Here is a 20,505-nt window from a genome sequence, read left to right as displayed (position 1 = left end):
GCAGGTACTCAGGAGCGAGGCCATGTAGGGCTTTATATGTTAATAAAAAAGTTTTGTATTCAATACGGAATTTAACTGGGAGCCAATGAAGTGCTGATAGAACTGGACTGATATGGTCAAATTTTCTAGTTTTAGTAAGGACCCTGGCTGCAGCATTTTAAACCAGCTGAAGTTTATTGAGGTTCTTACTGGAACAACCTGACAAAAGTGCATTACAGTAATCTAGCCTTTAGATAATAAAAGCGTGTACTAGCTTTTCTGCATCTTGTAGAGATAAGGAGTTTCTTAGTTTGGCAATGTTCCTAAGCTGCACAAAGGCTGTCCTACTAATATTGGCTATATGTTGCTCAAATGATAAAGCGGAGTCGAATATGACGCCAAGATTTTTAGCTGCTAAACCAGGAATAATGGAAGCATCAGCCAAGTCTAACATTAAGTCGGATAGTTTATTTCTAGTTTCTTTTGGACCTAAAAGGAGAACCTCGGTTTTGTCACTGTTGAGGAGAAGGAAGTTATGTGACATCCAGAGTTTTATATCCTTTACACAGTCCTCAATTTTCTGTAATCTAAATTTATCATCAGGTTTGGCTGATATATAGAGCTGTGTGTCATCTGCATAGAAATGGAAATTAACGCCATGTCTGCTTATAACTGAGCCCAGTGGTAACATGTATAATGTAAATAATAGCGGTAGCTGTAATAGCGGTAGTGTGAAGTTTGGTGAGGGAGGATTTTGCTGTGGGGTTGTTTTTCAGGAGTTGAGTTCGATTTTGGTCAATTTCATACTCCCAACTTTGCGGGAACAGTTTGGGGGTGGCCCTTTTCCTGTTTAAACATGACTGTGCACCAGTACACAAAGCAAGATCCATAAAGACATGTCATGAGCAATTTTGGTGTAGAAGAACTTGACTGTCCTGACCTCCAATAATTCCAATAAACACACTCCTAGACCTTGCAGAAAGCCTTTCCAGAAGAGTTGAAGGTGTTATAGCTGCAAAGGGTGGCCCGACCTCATATTGAACCCTATGGTTTACGAATGGCATGTCAAGTTCATATGCATTACTGACTCTTGAGATAAGGGACGAAATATGTTAAGTCTTCTGTTTTTTTTAATACTATTAAATGAATGGATATATGAAGGTCTAGGCCCACCAGGAACAGGTTTTTTTTAATTAAAATACAATGAAAATGAAACTTGACTTTATTCATGTTATTATATAATTTCACAGGAATGTAGTCCTGGTATATGTAATAATAGTGTCATGTTACCCCATATATAAGTAATAAAATGCATTAAATACATTTTTGTTTTAATTTCTCCCCATCTTGAAAAATCCTATTTTGAACTTTTAATTGTGTATTTTCATTTTTAATATTAAATATAAATAACCAATGTTCTTAGACAAAGAAGACATTTCATGTAGCTCAGTATATTTAGTTTAATATATAAAGTTTAACATATAAACAATAAATTAAACAGAGTAAGAGTAGTTAATAAGGACAAATAGTCTTGATCTGACTGTTGACAATTACTGACAGTGTTGTCAAACGAATCTTTAGATACGAAACAGAAATGGACATCCCTCCTCCTATGTTTTGGGTTTGCTGTTGGATAAGAGGGTGCATAAACTCTACTTTCACATCTTGGTGCTCAGTATCAAATGCCTCAGTGACTACATTAAAGACCATTGCTAGCCCGTATCCATTCGAAGTGCAAAATGTATATTCAATGGAACAGTCTGCAGAACACTTTGCTCTTTGCTTGCTCTCCAAAACCACATTTTTAAAGCATTTGACAATGTGACCCTTTCAGAAACTTTTTTTGTATAGTTGTTAATGATATATTATTTTGTTAAATGTTGTCATATTCTAAATGTTTTCTTTATATTATTCTTTTATTTATTTTAGTTAATCTACAAGTCAAAGGGATTGTATTTAATGTTGATCATGATAAAATGGTAAAGTAGAACAGCTTTCTTTTATCAGGAATTTAATATACATGTATGTACCTCACCATTCAACACACATTTTAAATCGTTTTTTTTTCCCCAACATTTTCAAATCTGGTATTACCAGTAATCTAACAATACTTAAAGTAGTATTTTTCATGTACAGCTCATATACAATATATCTAACAATTGTTTAAATCTGTTTTTTTGTTACCCAACATATATTAGCAATATAATGTCTCTACACAGCTTACATGTTACCATTAGCTGGAGAGACCAGCTCCATTATCTTAGCATTTAGCTTCTGATTGGTCCAGTCTTTCCTTATGTCATCCAAATGGCTGTCAAAATCCACCAAAAGTGTGTGATCCCATGAATTTAGCAAATGACTGGCAATCAAACGAGTCTCCTCCCACTGATGAAGCATTATTCTACAAAACAAAAGCAGCATTATTTAGAACTGTAATGAACAATACTAATATTATTAATATAATTGTATTAGCAGGATTTACGTTTGTTAAATTAGTGGTTAACTGTGTGTGCGTTCTTACGTGTGTTTGTCTTTAAGGGTCCAGCGAGAGTCTTTATGTTCATACATCACTATTGGAGGGACACGGTAACCTGGGGACATTTTCCTACCATCAATCTCTCGCACACACACACACACACACACACACACACACACACACAAACACACACATACATACATAACTAACTTATTAAATGGAAGTTGCACAAATTCTTTAAATTGTATTTAATGAAAACATACTAATTATACCACCTTCAAAACCAAGACTATCTTACAATAAATATCAATATTTTTATTACTAAATGCATTACCATCAGTAAAACTGCATTACTGTACTGCTCCACAATCTTATCTGCAATTTTTAGAGCACATGGAGGTGGGCTGGAGGGAGGGAGAGAGAGAAACAGAGAAATATTTTAATACATTTTTACATAGTTGTATTGAATTAAATGACCCCTCCAGAAAATGGGTACAAATTCCTATGCAACATGGCGACATACTTTACCACCATTATAAAGGCCAAATTAGATTATTGTCTGATCACCATCTCTGCAAACACTAAAAGCAGGGTGAACGTGACGTCAGGTGGCGGGAGCTACTGCAGCCACTAGGATTGGTCAGTTTCCACTTTTTTAATACAGTATTACCGGGAGTGGTAACGGTATTATAACGGCATTATTCAGAGAGCTAGGTCTGTGTCAGCCTGCGGGGGTATATGTACACAGCGGCAAAATGAGATCTCTTGCGGACACCGGCCTGCACAAGATGATGAGATATTCCAGGTCCGAGGAGCAAAAAGACTTTTCCGGCGTCTCCGGCGGGAGCGCGGCCCGGCAGTCCAGATGAATGGTGCTCCTTCTGTGTTTACAAACAAAGGACCTTGTAAAAAAGAAACCGCGTGTTTGTCAGAAGTGTTTGTCGGCCGTAAATGAATGTGCTAGCAACATTCAGCGCGACAGAACTGAGATACAAACACACAATTAACGGAAAACTACAGAGACTAGAGGGAGCTCGCAACACGGCAACCATGCTCAGCGACATCTTGGTGTGCCTTCAAGTGTTAAGAATAAAAACGTGTGCAGGTCCAGGCAACTGCTGTTGGGAGTAACCGAAAGGTAAATTGAGTAGGGCTGGACGATATTGCCCAACAAAAAAAAAATCATATCCCGATAAAATTTTAGCTGAATGGCGATATATGATACAATATTATATGTAGTGAAAAATAATGTGAAAATATTTTTATTGACATTATATAAACAACATTCAGTTTTATGTGTTGCTAACTCATAATATAATTCAAATGAAAATTAAATATGTTTAAGACAAAGGTTTTCATTGGGTGTCTTAACTTCTCCCTATGATTGTACATTTTGTGAAAAAAAATCAGTTATAAAAGCAAAACAATGCTAAACAATGCCAGAAAAACTTTATTTGTAAAATAAATGACATAACTGACCTACAGTAATTTGACAACATTGCTGCTATTGTCAGTTGTAACAGCAACAAGCTTCTTTTCATCTAGGTTTCAGTTTACAATGGCATCTTTTAGGACTTCAGCTATGTGCTCCCCAGTGTGATTTTCTGTGAAATAGCTCATCTGCAGAGATGCACTTGTAATCTCCCAATCTTTAATAAAAGAATTTGTACTGAAAATCACCTGCCAAAGTTACATTTTGCTTATTAATTTGCTTGAGGTCTTCATAGGTCATGGAAGGACAAAATAATAACTATGAATTTTTTCACAAACCAGCCTGGTCACTTTAAACCCAGTTGCATTCATCTGAGAGTTCAAAGTTAAAAGCTATAGAAAATTAAACCCTAATGTGTGCTACTGGAGGTGTGGAAAACAACATGATCTAAGTTGTAGATTACAAATCCGGACTAACAGACACAAGTGTTTGAGAATGAACATTACTGCATTTGTTATAGATGATTGAGTTCTATCTGAATAGCTAACCACAAGCCTGTGGTTGTCCCGGTGAGCACCAACGTCCCCTATATTAAAGGAAAAGAGTCCAGTATAGGAATCCTTTATTCATATTGTAAAATTTTTTGTGGCAAACTTTGCAAATATATGGACATCTGTACAAACACTTACCTCTGTGTCAAAAAAAACCCAGGGGATGCATGGTCATATTTTTGTGTTCCATCTTCTCAACACTTCTGCCTGATTTTCCTTGTCTTTATTACATATACAGTGCCCTCCATAATTATTGGCACCCCTGGTTAAGATGTGTTCTTTAGCTTCTAATAAATTGAGTTTTTTTCTAAAAAATATATGACCACGATGAAAAAAAAATCCAACCTTTAACTCAAGTGAATTTTAAGAGGAAAAAAAAAATCCCTGACTAAGAAATAATTATTCTTCATAAAATCACCTGTTCCACAATTATTGGCACCCCTAACATTTCTTAGGAAATAAATGTAAATAAAGTATTTCTGTCAATTCTACAGTAGTTTACGAAGTTGATCAAAGTATGTAGGAACATTTAATTAGTAATTCACAACTTCCTGTTTCCCTGGGGTATAAATATGACGTGACACAGAGGCCATTTCTCTTTAACATGGGAAAGACAAAGGAACATACCATTCAAGTAAGGCAGATGTGTGTTGACCTCCACAAGTCAGGCAATGGCTACAAGAAAATAGCCACTCACCTCCACCTGTCCATATCTACTGTCAGAGGAATTATTAAGAAGTTTAAAACAACTGGAACAGTGGTAAACAAGCCTGGACGAGGACGCAAGTTTATTTTGCCACCACACACAGTGAAGAGGATGATAAGAGAAATAAAAAGGTCTCCAAAGCTCACTGTTACAGAATTGCAACAAATGGTAGCTTCTTGTGGTCACAAAGTCTCCAAAACAACCATCAGGCACTATCTGCATGCCAACAAGGTGTTTGGGAGGCATGCACGTAAAAAACCTTTTCTCACTCACAATCATAAACGCAAACGTTTGGAGTTTGCTAAGCAGTACTGGAACTGCTTTGGTCAGATGAAACTAAGATAGAGCTTTTTGGCAACAAATGCTCTAAGTGGGTCTGGCATAACACAAGAGCTGAGTATGCAGAAAAGCACCTCATGCCCACTGTAAAATATGGGGGAGGATCAGTGATGCTGTGGGCCTGTTTCTCTTCCAAAGGCCCTGGGAACCTTGTTAGGGTGCATGGCATCATGAATGCTTTGAAATGCCAGGACATTTTAAAACAAAATCTGGTGGCTTCTGCCCAAAAGCTGAAGATGGGTCGTCACTGGGTCTTTCAGCAAGATAATGACCCAAAACATATGGCCAAATCTACACAGAAATGGTTCACCACACACAGAATCAAGCTCCTCCCATGGCCATCTCAGTCCCCAGACCTCAACCCCATTGAAAACCTGTGGGGTGAGCTGAAGAGGAGAGTGCAGAGGAGAGGACCCAGGTCGCTGGATGATTTAGAGAGATTGTGCAAAGAGGAATGGTCAAAGATCCCTCTATCTGTATTCTCCCATCTTGTGAAACATTATAAGAGAAGATTAGGTGCTGTTTTGTTGGCAAAAGGGGGTTGTACAAAGTATTAACATCAGGGATGCCAATAATTGTGGCACACATGATTTGATGTTAAACAATTATTTCTTAATGTGGGATTTTTTTCCTACTGAATAAATTCACTTGAGTTAAAGGTTGGATTTTACTCTTTTTTCCATCGTGGTCCTATATTATTTAGAAAAAAACTTAATTTATTAGAAGCTAAAGAACACATCTTAACTAGGGGTGCCAATAATTATGGAGGGCACTGTATGTTGTAGTTAAAAATGAGAAAGACATGACATATGTAATATGCCTGTATTCTGTGTTGCAGCCACCATAAGTGCATGCTGCATGTTTATTTTTAGTAAAGCCAAAAGAAATTTAATTTGGACATAAACATGACCCTTTATTACATTACATTGTTTGTTTGTTAATTGTTTTCATGATTAGTTTGTGAAACTGTATAACAAAGCTATTTTTTTGCTGCAAAGGCGATGCATAGCCAGCATAGCCAGACAACAGCTTTTGGCAGCGTTTCTTACTTAATTAATTGAATCTACCTTGCCCTGCACATGCTGCAGGTTACCAGTGACCAAGGAAGCAAATCAACCAGAGAACATCACCATGATTCAACTGAACACAGGGTATTCTTTTAAAGGTAAATGTAAAGGTGCTAGTGTGTGTCCATGTGTCCAGTGTATGCTTCATTCTTCCATAGGCCTAAAAAGATCAAATTGTGTTTAATTGCTTCACAGAACAGAAGGTCTATGGCTTATTTACATGGTTTTTAATACATTTTAGCATGCCACCAAATGTAGCTGCAAGGCCAGATTGCATAGCCAGCGTTCCTTTAACACTGAACTTCCAAATTATGCTTCCAACTGTATCCAGGGACATTCTGTGCCTTTGCTCTTTTTGTATCCTTTTTCTTGTTTGTGCAAGGCAGTGACCTCTTGATGATCTGATACATACACACACACAGTGTACAAATGTGGACACCCCTTCTAATAAATTAAGTTGCACCCTTTGCGGACACATTTATGCAAATACACCCAGCTTGTCAAGTCCCTTTCTGAAGTATTGCCAATGGAATACAACCCTCTGAAGCAGATAAACATGAACCATTGAAGCCATGCCTAATGTTTTAATAAACCTAAAGTTATGTTTTAATAAATACTCTCAATAAACAAGACAAAATGTATAAAAAATATATACATTTTGCAGACAAAATATTATTATATATATATTATTATATTATATTATTATATTTGTTTATTTTATTAACCTCAGGGTACTAAAGGCACTATTTTACTTATTTTTTAAAGCCACTGTTTTACTGATCATCTTTTTCATTTTTCCATCTACAAATGAATGCAAAGAGAAAACAAATAAAAAGTACCTGATATCTGAAAGACATGCATTAGCCTGATAATATCCCACAATTTTCTGCTGTGTCTGTGCACACCATACATCCACCTGCAATAATAAAAAAAAAACATCCATTATTATAATACTTCCAGCTTTATGATATTGGACAATGTGGACAATAAAAATACCTGATTGTTAGGATCTATCGCTCTGGATATATCAGCTCCAATACATCTAGCATTAGTAATCTGATCAATCTGATCAGGCCTTGGTTTGTTCAAATTAGGGTTGGATAAAACTCATGACAATGACCCAATGACCCAATGACAACACAGACATTTGTGCTACTTAATTACAAAATCAAATGATAAAATATCATATGTTCACAAGTGTGCACACCCTTGTGAGTGTGTTTCTACAACTTAATTGAATTTAACACAGGTGGACTCCAGTTATCTGGACATGATTGGGCTTTCAACACCTGCCTTAATATGGTCCCACAGTTGACCGTGCATGTCAGAACAAACTCCAAGCCATGGAGTCAAAGGAATTATCTGCAGACCTCAGAAACAGGAAGATTGATCAGGCATAGATCTGGAGAAGGGTACAGAAAAATTGCTGCAGCTTTACAGACCCCAAAGAACACAGTGGTGTTCGAACAACCGAAATATCTTCATACATCTGGCCACCCGGCAACATTGAGCAATCAGGGGAGACTGGCCTTGGCCAGAGAGGTGAGCAAGGAACCCAAAGGTCACTCTGACAGAGCTCAAGTGTATCCGTGTGGAGATGGGAAGACCTTTCAGAAGATTTACCATCCAGACAGCACTTACTACATAAATCACGCCTTTATGGTAGATTGGCAAGACGGAAGCCAAAAGGCACAGGACAGCCCAAAGGCACCTGGAGTACTGATTAAAGCAAAATGAAACCTTTTGGTCTGAAAACCAAGAGTCATGTCTAGAGGAAACCAGGCACCTGGCTAATCATATCCCTACAGTGAAACATGGTTGTGGCAGCATCATGATGTGGGGATGTTTTTCAGCAGCGGGACCGGAGCGACTAGTCTGAAGTGAGAGAAAGATGAATGCACCTAAGTATACCAAGATTCTTGAAGGAATTCTGCTCCAGAGCGTCTGTGAAAGGACCTGAAAATGAATATGTACTGACACTTCTTATCCAACCTGAAAGAGCTTGCAAGGATATGCCAAGAGGAATGGGCAAAAACAAGTTTGCCAAGCTTGTAGCTTCTTTCCGAAGACACCTTGAAGCTGTAATTCCTGCAAAAGGTGCATAAGCCAAGTATTTGTCTAAGGATGTGTACAGATAAATAACTACTAAATAACCTACCTTTTGTCAGTAAAATAAAATTGCATATTTTCTAAAAACTAAAAAGTGTTCACTTCACCAATTGTGTAGATGTTGGAAAATGTCATTTAGAAAATGTAAACACTTGATCCGTTTGATGTATAGATTAGCAGTATGACTACTGTTGGTGTTTGTTGATGAATGAAAAAAAAAGATAATAGTATAGTCTAGTAGTATAGTAATAGTATTTAAACTCAAGTAGAACATTTTAGTACTCAGACTTGACATCTCTGGCATCCATTACAGATACACACACACACCCACGCAGAGAAAATGGTGACAAGAAATACACACCTTTCCAGGAAGTGCTGACAGTGTGTGCTAGTTACCAGGAGATTTCGCTTCTTTTTCCTCCTATTGTTTTTGTTCAAACTGAAAATGTTTCCTGTTTCTTTTTTATTTGTAGAGTTTTACAACACTTTAGAGTTGAAGAATTTTAGAACATTAACACTCGATGCGAGAACGTTTATTCAAAACAATAAACGGGGTAAACATAAGAAAAAGCAGCAATGTTACAGGGAGTAAGACTAAATACAATAAAACTAAATACAAACGTGACAACAACGTGGGCAACACAAAACGCACACCTGAGACTTAGGAGCAAGGCCCGAAAAGGTGGACGTGAAGGGGAGACAGAAAGACAACTAAAACCCAAAAGGCATGAGGTAAACCGACCTGGGGAAAAGGTTCATCCCTGAGCAGTAAGAGCAACGTGATCCCGAAGTGAGAGGTGGTCTCTCAGAACGACCTTGAGCTTACTTCGACCGTGACCTCCAACGCACTTGGTTGGAGTAGTACCTTAATTATGTTTAATTCTCGGCTTCGAGTGGCTAGTGTTAGCCCCTTAAATACCCCAGCCGTCCGTAAAGCCAAACGTAAACGTGAGTGTCAAAATAAGAGTCCTCATGAGATTCTGCGGGCTGCAGAATTAAAATGTGACTATTTTAATATCTTTATATTAAAACATTTAATATTTTAAGGATCTAAGATCCTTGTCAAAAATTCATTATGATAAAAAGGCAAAACCCATTTGGACACATTTTCATACCTGTGTAAGCGCTAGTTGCATCAGGAGAGCCAACGGCAAATGAGAGTGAAGTAGAGGAACACAGTCTGTAACACACACAGTGCCCTCAGCTAGACTGGAAGATAACAGCAGCCCATTCACACTGCAGTGGGGAAACAGGTTGGCATGAAGGAACATTTTCACATACGCCAGACATGACAGCTCCACTTCACTCATTTTTAACTGCAAGAATAAAATGGAGAAAAAAGAAGGAGAAAATAGTTTTAAGGGGACAATTTAAAAGGAAAACACACATGTCCTGTATTTTTTTTAATGCAGGAGAAAATAAAATGTTACAATCACTAAATATATAAATTGGGCGCTGATGAGGCTGAAGGTAATTTCTTATTTGCTTCTTATTTAACTCTTTTGTTCCACCTTAAAACGTGCAGTCACATTTTGCCAAAATGCTCTTAAAAAAGAAAAAAGTTTAAAAACACAATTACTGATCAAGTTACATTTTTATTTTTATGCCTACTTGAGACAATGTTTCCTGAAAATATTTGACATATCCAACAGGGACATAAGATATGCAACAAACCATAAAAATCCTAGAAACAAATGACTGTAAAATATTTATTATGAGACTTCTGAGTGCTGGTAAATTCCTTAGTTCATAGGGCATTATCTCCTTATTAATTCATTATCTCCCTAGTCATGAATTAAACATTTGAAAAATACTGTGTATTGAAATAAGAATATTTTAGCTGTGACCTTGTAAAGATAAAGTTGAGGCTGTATTTTTGGAATTTTAAAATGTACTAATTTACCAAGTATATTTAGTATTTGGAAAATATAAAATCCGGAGGTTTCCAAACCTCTTACAGCAGAATCTTTTACTTGTGACCCTGTAAACAAGGCATTTGTGGTATGTGTGGGCAAACTGTACTTTCTGCTGAATTCCCAGGCCATTATCTCTTTGTTCCCAATCTCTGAAATTTGACAGAATTTGAAAAATAACGCCAGACTCACAATATCTAGAAGAACATTTTCTACAGATTTGTTTTTCAATTAAGGCTTTTGAATTGGTGTGTGACTATAGGGTGGGCAAATGACTCTTTCTGCTAAATTCCTAAGTCATTATCTTTTTACTTACAAATTGAATTTTACAATATCATTGGAAACTAGCTAATTAAATTAGTTTAATTGGGACCCTGTGAACATCACAATCCGATTTAAAAATTATTATTCTGATAATTGAAAATTAAAGTAAAATTTGCCCCTAGTCTATAGTTGCAAGCATCATGCGAACACAGTCATAATAAAAATTGTAGTGTCAAGTTCATGGTCATATAAAAAACAAAATTAGTGAAAATAAGTCATATACAGTGCCCTCCATAATTATTGGCACCCCTGGTTAAGATGTGTTCTTTAGCTTCTAATAAATTGAGTTTTTTTCTAAATAATATAGGACCACGATGGAAAAAAAGAGTAAAATCCAACCTTTAACTCAAGTGAATTTTAAAGGAAAAACAAATCCCTGACTAAGAAATTACTATTCTTCATAAAATCACCTGTTCCACAATTATTGGCACCCCTAACATTCCTTAGGAAATAAATGTAATTAAAGTATTTCTGTCAATTCTACAGTCGTTTACGAAGTTGATCAGAGTATGTAGGAACATTTCATTAGTAATTCACAACTTCCTGTTTCCCTGGGGTATAAATATGACGTGACACAGAGGCCATTTCTCTTCAACATGGGAAAGACAAAGGAACATACCATTCAAGTAAAGCAGATGTGTGTTGACCTCCACAAGTCAGGCAATGGCTACAAGAAAATAGCCACTCACCTCCACCTGTCCATATCTACTGTCAGAGGAATTATTAAGAAGTTTAAAACAACTGGAACAGTGGTAAACAAGCCTGGACGAGGACGCAAGTTTATTTTGCCACCCCGCACAGTGAGGAGGATGATAGGAGAAATAAAAAGGTCTCCAAACCTCACTGTTACAGAATTGCAACAAATGGTAGCTTCTTTGGATCACAAAGTCTCCAAAACAATCATCAGGCGCTATCTGCATGCCAACAAGCTGTTTGGGAGGCATGCACGGAAAAAAACTTTTCTCACTCACAATCATAAACGCAAACGTTTGGAGTTTGCTAAGCAGTACTGGAACTTCAACTGGGACTGTGTGCTTTGGTCAGATGAAACTAAGATAGAGCTTTTTGGCAACAAATGCTCTAAGTGGGTCTGGCATAACACAAGAGCTGAGTATACAGAAAAGCACCTCATGCCCACTGTGAAATATGGGGGAGGATCAGTGATGCTGTGGGCCTGTTTCTCTTCCAAAGGCCCTGGGAACCTTGTTAGGGTGCATGGCATCATGAATGCTTTGAAATACCAGGACATTTTAAAACAAAATCTGGTGGCTTCTGCCCAAAAGCTGAAGATGGGTCGTCACTGGGTCTTTCAGCAAGATAATGACCCAAAACATATGGCCAAATCTACACAGAAATGGTTCACCACACACAGAATCAAGCTCCTCCCATGGCCATCTCAGTCCCCAGACCTCAACCCCATTGAAAACCTGTGGGGTGAGCTGAAGAGGAGAGTGCAGAGGAGAGGACCCAGGTCGCTGGATGATTTAGAGAGATTGTGCAAAGAGGAATGGTCAAAGATCCCTCTATCTGTATTCTCCCATCTTGTGAAACATTATAAGAGAAGATTAGGTGCTGTTTTGTTGGCAAAAGGGGGTTGTACAAAGTATTAACATCAGGGATGCCAATAATTGTGGCACACATGATTTGATGTTAAACAATTATTTCTTAATGTGGGATTTTTTTCCTACTGAATAAATTCACTTGAGTTAAAGGTTGGATTTTACTCTTTTTTCCATCGTGGTCCTATATTATTTAGAAAAAAACTCAATTTATTAGAAGCTAAAGAACACATCTTAACCAGGGGTGCCAATAAGTATGGAGGGCACTGTAGTTGACAACATAGAATTTATCTCCAAACAGTGGAGGCTGGCCCAGAGACTGGTCCAGAGCTATCAGACATACTTGCAGTGAATCTCTGATGGGGCAGTTGTGGCAAGTGGGTATGCTGACATGTCAGACGTCATCACTTACACCAAAAAATAGTTGACAAGCTTGTATTCCTGGCTGTCAGTATCATATTAATAACTATATTCTAGGCCTATATTTTTGTTTGCAACTGCAGTTAAAAAGTATGCACGTTACTATTTATATTTTTAAATATTGGTCATTATATTTTGTAAATGTTTAACAAATGTATAACAAACTTTCTAAAGAAAAGGACAAATAAAATATGAGAACATACATTTTATTTGTTGAGTGCATATAATTCTACAAGAAATAGCTCTTTCATGTGGTCATTTTATAAAAAAAAACTATTCACTGAACTTACAGATATTTATCTCTATCGAATAATTATTGTAACTGAACTGTTGAAAGTGGTTGTCCCACTGACGCCTACATGCCTTACCTACTACTAAACATTGCTATTCTAAGTACATAACATATCAGTGTTTTCTTTTCAGGGGACTAATGAGGACCTCTTGATTAAACTCTAAGACCAGTAGAAAAGTTTAGTTGAGATGTGTGCATATCTGTAGTTTAACATCTAAAGAGCAGTTTTATTTAAGAACGTACATGCAACATTAATACATAAACATTAATAGCTATTCTACAGTATGATGTTGATGTCATTTAATGTATGATGTCATTTAAGGCAATAAAAAGTGCGGACCACGCATGCTGGCTGAGGCAAAGAAGGAGAATTCGAGAAATTTGTGTTGTGTTTGTTGCATTTTATGAACTCAAAGTACTAAATAGGGGATACTGTTTTCTGTGTTTCAAACAGTTTTGTATATGATGGTATAAAAGCATGCAAGAAAAGGAGGATGGACATGTGTTAACCCTTGCCATGAAGGGTATAAAAAAAGACTTTTGTGACAATAATTGAGATTGATTTGACTACCATGCTAGATAATATATAGGTTAACCTTAAACTAAGGGTTGTACCTGTTGTTCTGCCAAACCCTGGTCTGCTCTGTTGTTTTTTCTGATTTTGGATTAGACTGTCTGTTGTTTTTGTCCATGCGTTTGTCACAATAGGTTTTGCCTCCTTCCTCTTGTAAATAAAAATAAAATTAACTAAAATTAGTCCAAGTTTGTTCCAATATAATGTGATATGATTTCTGCATTATGAAAGCATGTTAAGCATTGTACAAACATTTAATTAGTTGATTTTAGCCTGTTTCAGTCAGTGGCGTCCATTTTATCAACAAAAAGCAAGTGTGGCTGCAAGTTTTCATTTTAAACAAGCTGGAGCCCAGCCAATGCCACTTGTTTAGTTAGTTAGTTTCAGTCTTCAAACAATGGTTCAGATGTGCTGCAAACGAGTCAATAAATCTTGCCTCAAGTCCCCTGGGCTAACGTCTTAAACATCAGTAGAACTGATAGTAAAACAGACACAATACACTGCTGTCTCAACCCCAGTACCAACAGCATTCTCTCTGGAAACACAGAGAAGGTGCAATGCCAGGACTGACTGGCCCTAACCAGTCACATCACTCAAGGTCACTCTAGGGTGTCTAAAGCGACTAACCAGTCAGTCATCACGTACATCTAATAAATCTGTACAACCTCTAAAGATTCTAACGTTTTCTACAAAACCACAAAACCAGTCATTTCTATAGGTGGCTATTACAGACATTATATTACAGACTCTTATATATAATCCACATTATTAAGCGACTAATATATAATCCACATTATTAAGCGACTAATTGACCACATGTGTAACATAACATAATGCGCCAATTACAGTTTGTGTTTATGAATAGTGCGCCAGCTATAAAGGAGTTACTGAAAAAGACTTGGTTAACATAATTAGCTCATCAAAGTCATATTCATGTGTACTGGATTTTGTTCCAACAGTTATTTAAACAGTTTCTGCATAGGGTCATTAAACCAGAACCAGTACCAGTACATTGAACAGTAAACCTGTCCCTTAGCATTAGCTACAAACTTAAATCTCATAAATCAGCGATTATCCAAACCACTATGAAAAAGCCTAATCTTGCACCCATGTTATGGTATCTAATTATGTGCTAATATTTTTAGGGGTCCTAAAACACAAAAAAAAAAACACAATGTCTCCGATGTCACTGTTGGTATGTGAGATATTTTAAGAATCAGAGCTTTGACATGCATTGCAGTAGCACATTTAAATGTCATGTTTAAAAAGCATTGTAACAACAAGTAAAAACTTTCTCCATTACTTCGGTATTGTCTACTGCACAGTGTTGATCTATAACATTTTATTATTTAAAAAATAATAATAAACTCCGTTTACAGTGCGATCGGTAATAGCGTAATTATGTCTCTTTTATTCAGATAATTCATACACTGTTTCATTCAGGTAAATATCATAATAGTATTAGTAGGCGTCAGAGTTTATCTGGCTGAACTGACAGGTTTGTTTACACTATTTAAAAGCATCTGATTTACTCTTAAAAGCAACTGGGCGACTAACAAACCCGACCGCCATCTGGCACCATCGCATAAATCCAGAGAAACAAACGCAGTTTTGATATAAAACGAGACAAAACCCACCTTTTCTTGGTATTTCAAAAACAAATATAGATAAAAAATAGACGAACATGAAATAACTAGCTGGCTAGTCAGATATTGTAACGCAACGAACACAAAGATGATCTTCTTCTTCTCCTGTGGATTATTGCAGGTCGCATACCAAAATGTGCATACCGCCACCTCTCGTGCCAATTGTGCAATCAGAAAATCAGTCAGTATGACCTGTCACTGCGTGACCTGCCCGATTTTCACGCATGTGTCCATTGTTGTCATTATTTCAATCTCAGAAATCAGAGTACAATACTGAAAAAATGGTCAAAGAGGAGAATTTTGCTTAAAATGGTAAAGAGGTATTTACATACAAATGCAATTCTTAGATTGTGTATTGGTTTCTTCATATAAGATACACTTTAAAGGAAATTACTTACACATTTTTCAAATCAATAAGTCACATTTTTTCAATTTACAGATATATACAGCTGCTCCACATTATGTTTACAAAAAATAACATTGTGACATTTAGAAGGAGATTGTTTAAGACAACCAGCTGTGTACATCTCTCCAAAATATGCATGTATAACCACACTGAAAAAAACCCCAAATGTACAGTTGTTTCTACAGCACAAGTACAAACCACATAAGGTTCACTCACTCATATAAATCTCTTCTGAAAAAGTTACACATAGTGTGAGTAATTAATTTTTTATTTATATACATTTATGTTTCTCCAACAACACTTGTCTGGTAAGTAACTACATATTTGAGTAAGTGTTTCTGAATATTAAAATCCATGTTTTAAATTTTATCATGGGAAGAAACAGTGAAAATGTATTCTTGACAAACAAGCGTGTTGGCATATTGCTAACTAAGGAGGAAAGAGCTGTTGGCATGCAACACTGTATCTGACCTCATTAGCTCATCTGCAGAGAAAGACTCTGCTCACTTTCATTCATTCAGCACAGAAACCTACAACATTCATTTTTATGTTTAAATACACGTACACCCCATGCAAATTTTGGCCAATGCTGTTTTTTCTTACTGGGTTCAACTGAATATCTGTACTCTAACTAATGCACTATACTAGTACTTTCACTACATCTGCACAAGAAACTTTATCTAGTTGTAATAGTATGCTGTGACAAACTAGATTTTCGAGTTCAACCAGTTTGTAAACTTATGGTTCTTACATATCCACAGCAGGTTTCAACATACATTGAAATGTATATTTAATGTGTCTTAAATAATGTATGTATGTATGTATGTATTTTAAAAATCTTAAATCATACCCAGGGGCAATGCTTTAATTATTAACCTGTAAATTTAACCTCTGTTTCTGTCCAGTCAGTGGCATCTGTGCCTACTACAATTCAAGCAGTGCCATCTGCCCGTTTCTAGTCCTGCTCCAGCAGTGGCATCTGCGTCTACTACAAGGCAAGCAGTTCCTGTGAAGGCGGTGCCTGCCGCTTCCATTCCCTCCTCCTGTTGCTAGCTCCTTAGGGGGTTTGGTTTTGGCTTCTGTCATGCCTGCCCCTGTTGTCAGGTCTGCTTCTGTTTTGTGTTGCCATGTGCTCCCAGGGCTTCTGTCTTGTCTGCCCTAGCCACGCATGTCCACCAGTGTCTTCTCTGTAGCCACTCCCCTTGTTAGTCCCAGGTGTTATTCGTGACTCCCTTGTTAGTGTCTGTATAAGTACCCCTTTGTTTCAGTCGTCCCTTGTCTGGTCTTGTGCGCAAATGTGCAATGTCCTGTTCCTGGGTTTGCATTCACGTTCATGCCAGTTTATGGTTTGTTGGCTTGGCTTGTTTGGTAGTTTGTGCTTGTGTTTGCTTTTCCAGTTTGGCCTGTTTATGTGATTCTTGTGTTGTTTATTTGGTAAGTTTTGCTTGTTTGGTTTCTGTTCATGTTTTGCTTTCTGGTATTAAAATATTCTGCAAGTACGTCCGCCTCTGTCTCCAGTGACAAACCGTGACAGGAATAAACAGGTTCAAGTTTAAACATCCCACCTTAGGTAGATGTTATCATTTGTTGTTACATACATTCAACTAGCTGCAATTTGTAGTTAATATTTACAAAGTGTTAATAAATATAAAATAAACCACCTCACCAGAGGATTTCAGTTCCAGTCCTGGCAACCCTCTAACCTGCTGCTTTAATAAGACTTGTAGAGGGACAAATAGTACACAAATGTCCCACCTTTTTACATGGTGAGAGGAACACAAGTATGACATGTAACAAGCACACAGACTGTTAGGAAGTATTGCACTTAGAGAGAAACACTAAACAATAAATAGAATAACGAATAATGAAGTTCTAAATGTAATAAAGACCTGAGGGAGCTAAGAGAGATGTAAAAAATCTGTACTTGAGATATAAACATTTACAGGTAATTACCATCTGTACAGCTGTGCAAATAATCAAAGTGCAAATGCTATGTAGCAGTACTGTATTGCAGTTAAATGTCCACTGTGGTTTAGGAGCACTTGGGAAAAAGCTGTTAGCATACCGTGTTGTGCTGTTTTTGATGGTCCTAAGTTATTACCAGAGGGGCAGTGTCTGGAAGAGGTGATGTCCAGGATGAGAGGTGTCAGCTGTAATTTTTCTAGCGCCCACTTCACCCCGCTGTTGTAGAGCCCCTGAAATGTTGGCAGATTACATCCAATGATCCTCTCTGCTGCCCTTATGATGTGCTGGAGTTTTGCTCATTCTTGGGAGGTGGAAGAACCGAACCAGATGGTTGTGAATGATGTAAGGATAGACCAGATGGTCACTGTGTAGAACTGGGGTTGAACCCAACTCCTGAAAAACAACCCCAGTTTGCTCAGCCTAGAATAAAAGGATGACAAAACTGCATTTCCCTTTTTAAAAAAACCTGTCTTGCAGAATTTTAAGTTCAGGGAGTCTTTACATTTTCCAAATAGCACAATATGTCAAGTAAGCTTACATATGCTGTTTAAAGCAAGTGTAAACTATTTCACTCATTTTGCCAAGTAGCAAATCAATTTTCAGGGTAGCTAAAACAACAACATAGGACGTTTCCTCATAACAACACATGTTTAAGATTTCTACATGGCAAGATGCAAATTAAGCATGTCTATGCTGACCATGGCTAATTCAAAACGTTTAATGCAGTTTGCTAGAGGAGAAACGCTTTTTAGTGATGCAGAACCTCCAAAATAGGACTATCATAAATCCACAAATGTCTTTCTTTGTTCAGGCTAGAAGGTACTTGTCCATGAAATGTATTACATTTAAAGGTACGATCATCAGTACAGAGAGTGACAACATGCCAGCAAGTATTCTTTTTGGTCAAGATAGGAATAAAAAAATCACATTAGTGCTAGCTCATTGAAATGGACTTGAATAAAAGAAGAAACGAGTTTTCTGAGAGTGGGAAAGGTTTTTTCAACACAGTAATTCTCTGAGCAGTTTAAGGCTACTTGAGTGTTAGATGTGCTTTTCCGTGTGCAGAAACACCGCCAAGAAACTTTCACTTATAAGTACACAAATGTGCTTCACTGGTCAGGCTTGAATAAAAACATCATAAGTTCATTGTTTCATGAGGTTTAAACGAAAAAGAATAACTTCTGTTTTTAGTTTAGATATTTCAATGACAATCATTCAAAATGACTCTCGTCGCTCCTGTAAAGAGGTTGATCCGCTTTGAACTGTGCCAAAACGCCTTTAAGCACTGCAGAAACTCTAACACAGGACCTTATAATCTACTCCTATGTGTTATTTTGCTCAGCCTAGAATGAAAGGATGACAAAACTGCATTTCCCTTCTTAAAAAAAACCTGTCTTGAAGAATTTTAAGTTCAGAGAGTTTTTACATTTTCCAAATAGCATAATATGTCACGTAAGCCTACATTATGTTGTTTAAAGCAAGTGTAAACGATTTCACTCATTTTGCCAAGTAGCAAATCAATTTTCAGTGTAGCTAAAACAACAACATAGGACTTTTCCTCACAACAACACATATTTAAGATTTCTACATGGCAAGATGTAATTGAAGCGTGTCAGTGCTGTCCATGGCTAATTCAAACCGTTTAATGCATTTTACAAGAAGAAAAACGCTTTTTAGTGATGCAGAACCTCCAAAATGGGACTATCACTCATAAATCCACAAATGTCTTTCTTTGTTCAGGCTAGCAGGTACTTGTCCATGAAATTTTCATCTTGCCATGTAGAAATCTTAAATATGTGTTGTTATGAGGAAAAGTCCTATGTTGTTGTTTAGCTACACTGAAAATTGATTTGCAACTTGACAAAATGAGTGAAATAGTTTACACTTGCTTTAAACAACATAATGTAGGCTTACGTGACACATTGTGCTATTTGGAAAATGTAACTGAACTCTCTGAAACTAGAGTTTCTGCAGTGCTTAAAGGCGTTTTGGCACAGTTCAAAGCGGATCAACCTCTTTACAGGAGCGACGAGAGTCATTTTGAATGATTGTCATTTAAATATCTAAACTAAAAACAGAAGTTATTCTTTTTCGTTTAAACCTCATGAAAACAATGAAATTATGATGTTTTCATGCAAGCCTGACCAGTGAAGCACATTTGTGTACTTATAAGTGAAAGTCCCTTGGCGGTGTTTCTGCAACGCTGAAAAGCGTTTCTACACACGGAAAAGCACATCTAACACTCAAGTAGCCTTAAACTGCTCAGAGAATTACTGTGTTGAAAAAAACCTTTCCCACTCTCAGAAAACTCGTTTCTTCTTTTATTTAAGTCCATTTCAATGAGCTAGCACTAATGTGATCTTTTTATTCCTATCTTGACCAAAAAGAATACTTGCTGGCATGTTGTCACTCTCTGTACTGATGATCCTACTTTTAAATGTAATAAATTTCATGGACAAGTACCTGCTAGCCTGAAAAAAGAAAGCCATTTGTGGATTTATGAGTGATAGTCCTATTTTGGAGGTTCTGCTTCACTAAAAAGCGTTTTTCTTCTTGTAAAATGCATTAAACGGTTTGAATTAGCCATGGACAGCACTGACACGCTTCAATTACATCTTGCCATGTAGAAATCTTAAATATGTGTTGTTTGTGAAGAAAAGTCCTATGTTGTTGTTTTAGCTACACTGAAAATTGATTTGCTACTTTGCAAAATGAGTGAAATAGTTTACACTTGCTTTAAACAACAT

The 20,505-nt window shown here is 36.9% G+C and overlaps 1 protein-coding gene across 2 annotated transcripts; it reads right to left on the bottom strand.

Annotated features, from left to right (window-relative positions):
• Window positions 1-1,425: 1,425 nt before the first annotated feature.
• On the bottom strand, window positions 1,426-15,502 carry emc9 (ER membrane protein complex subunit 9). Of its 2 annotated transcripts, XM_072666783.1 has the most exons (7): window positions 15,379-15,502; window positions 9,775-9,895; window positions 7,844-7,952; window positions 7,390-7,466; window positions 2,790-2,859; window positions 2,501-2,595; window positions 1,426-2,380 (listed from the first exon to the last, which is right to left on the bottom strand). In XM_072666783.1, exons 3-7 carry the CDS (start codon window positions 7,871-7,873, stop codon window positions 2,200-2,202), a joined length of 453 nt encoding a protein of 150 aa, XP_072522884.1. In that variant the 5' UTR covers window positions 7,874-7,952; window positions 9,775-9,895; window positions 15,379-15,502; the 3' UTR covers window positions 1,426-2,199. The 2 variants fall into 2 exon arrangements, with proteins under 2 accessions (XP_072522884.1, XP_072522883.1); XM_072666782.1 differs by lacking the exon at window positions 7,844-7,952 and having other exon boundaries at window positions 9,775-9,975.
• Between the last annotated feature and the right edge of the window lie 5,003 nt (window positions 15,503-20,505).

Source organism: Salminus brasiliensis, chromosome 22, assembly GCF_030463535.1.
Source record: "Salminus brasiliensis chromosome 22, fSalBra1.hap2, whole genome shotgun sequence".
Taxonomy (NCBI): Eukaryota; Metazoa; Chordata; class Actinopteri; order Characiformes; family Bryconidae; genus Salminus; species Salminus brasiliensis.
Note: the sequence above shows the minus strand (reverse complement) of the source record. Positions and strands in the feature narration are given on the sequence as shown.

Excerpts from the sequence above, each read along its gene's own strand:
- emc9 (XM_072666782.1), bottom strand. The coding sequence starts at position 9,969 with ATGAGTGAAGTGGAGCTGTCATGTCTGGCGTATGTGAAAATGTTCCTT. Across the intron at positions 2,860-7,389 it reads GCATGTCTTTCAGATATCAG|CCCACCTCCATGTGCTCTAA; the intron begins GTACTTTTTATT and ends CCCTCCCTCCAG. Across the intron at positions 2,596-2,789 it reads GTAATGCAGTTTTACTGATG|ATTGATGGTAGGAAAATGTC; the intron begins GTAATGCATTTA and ends TGTGTGCGAGAG.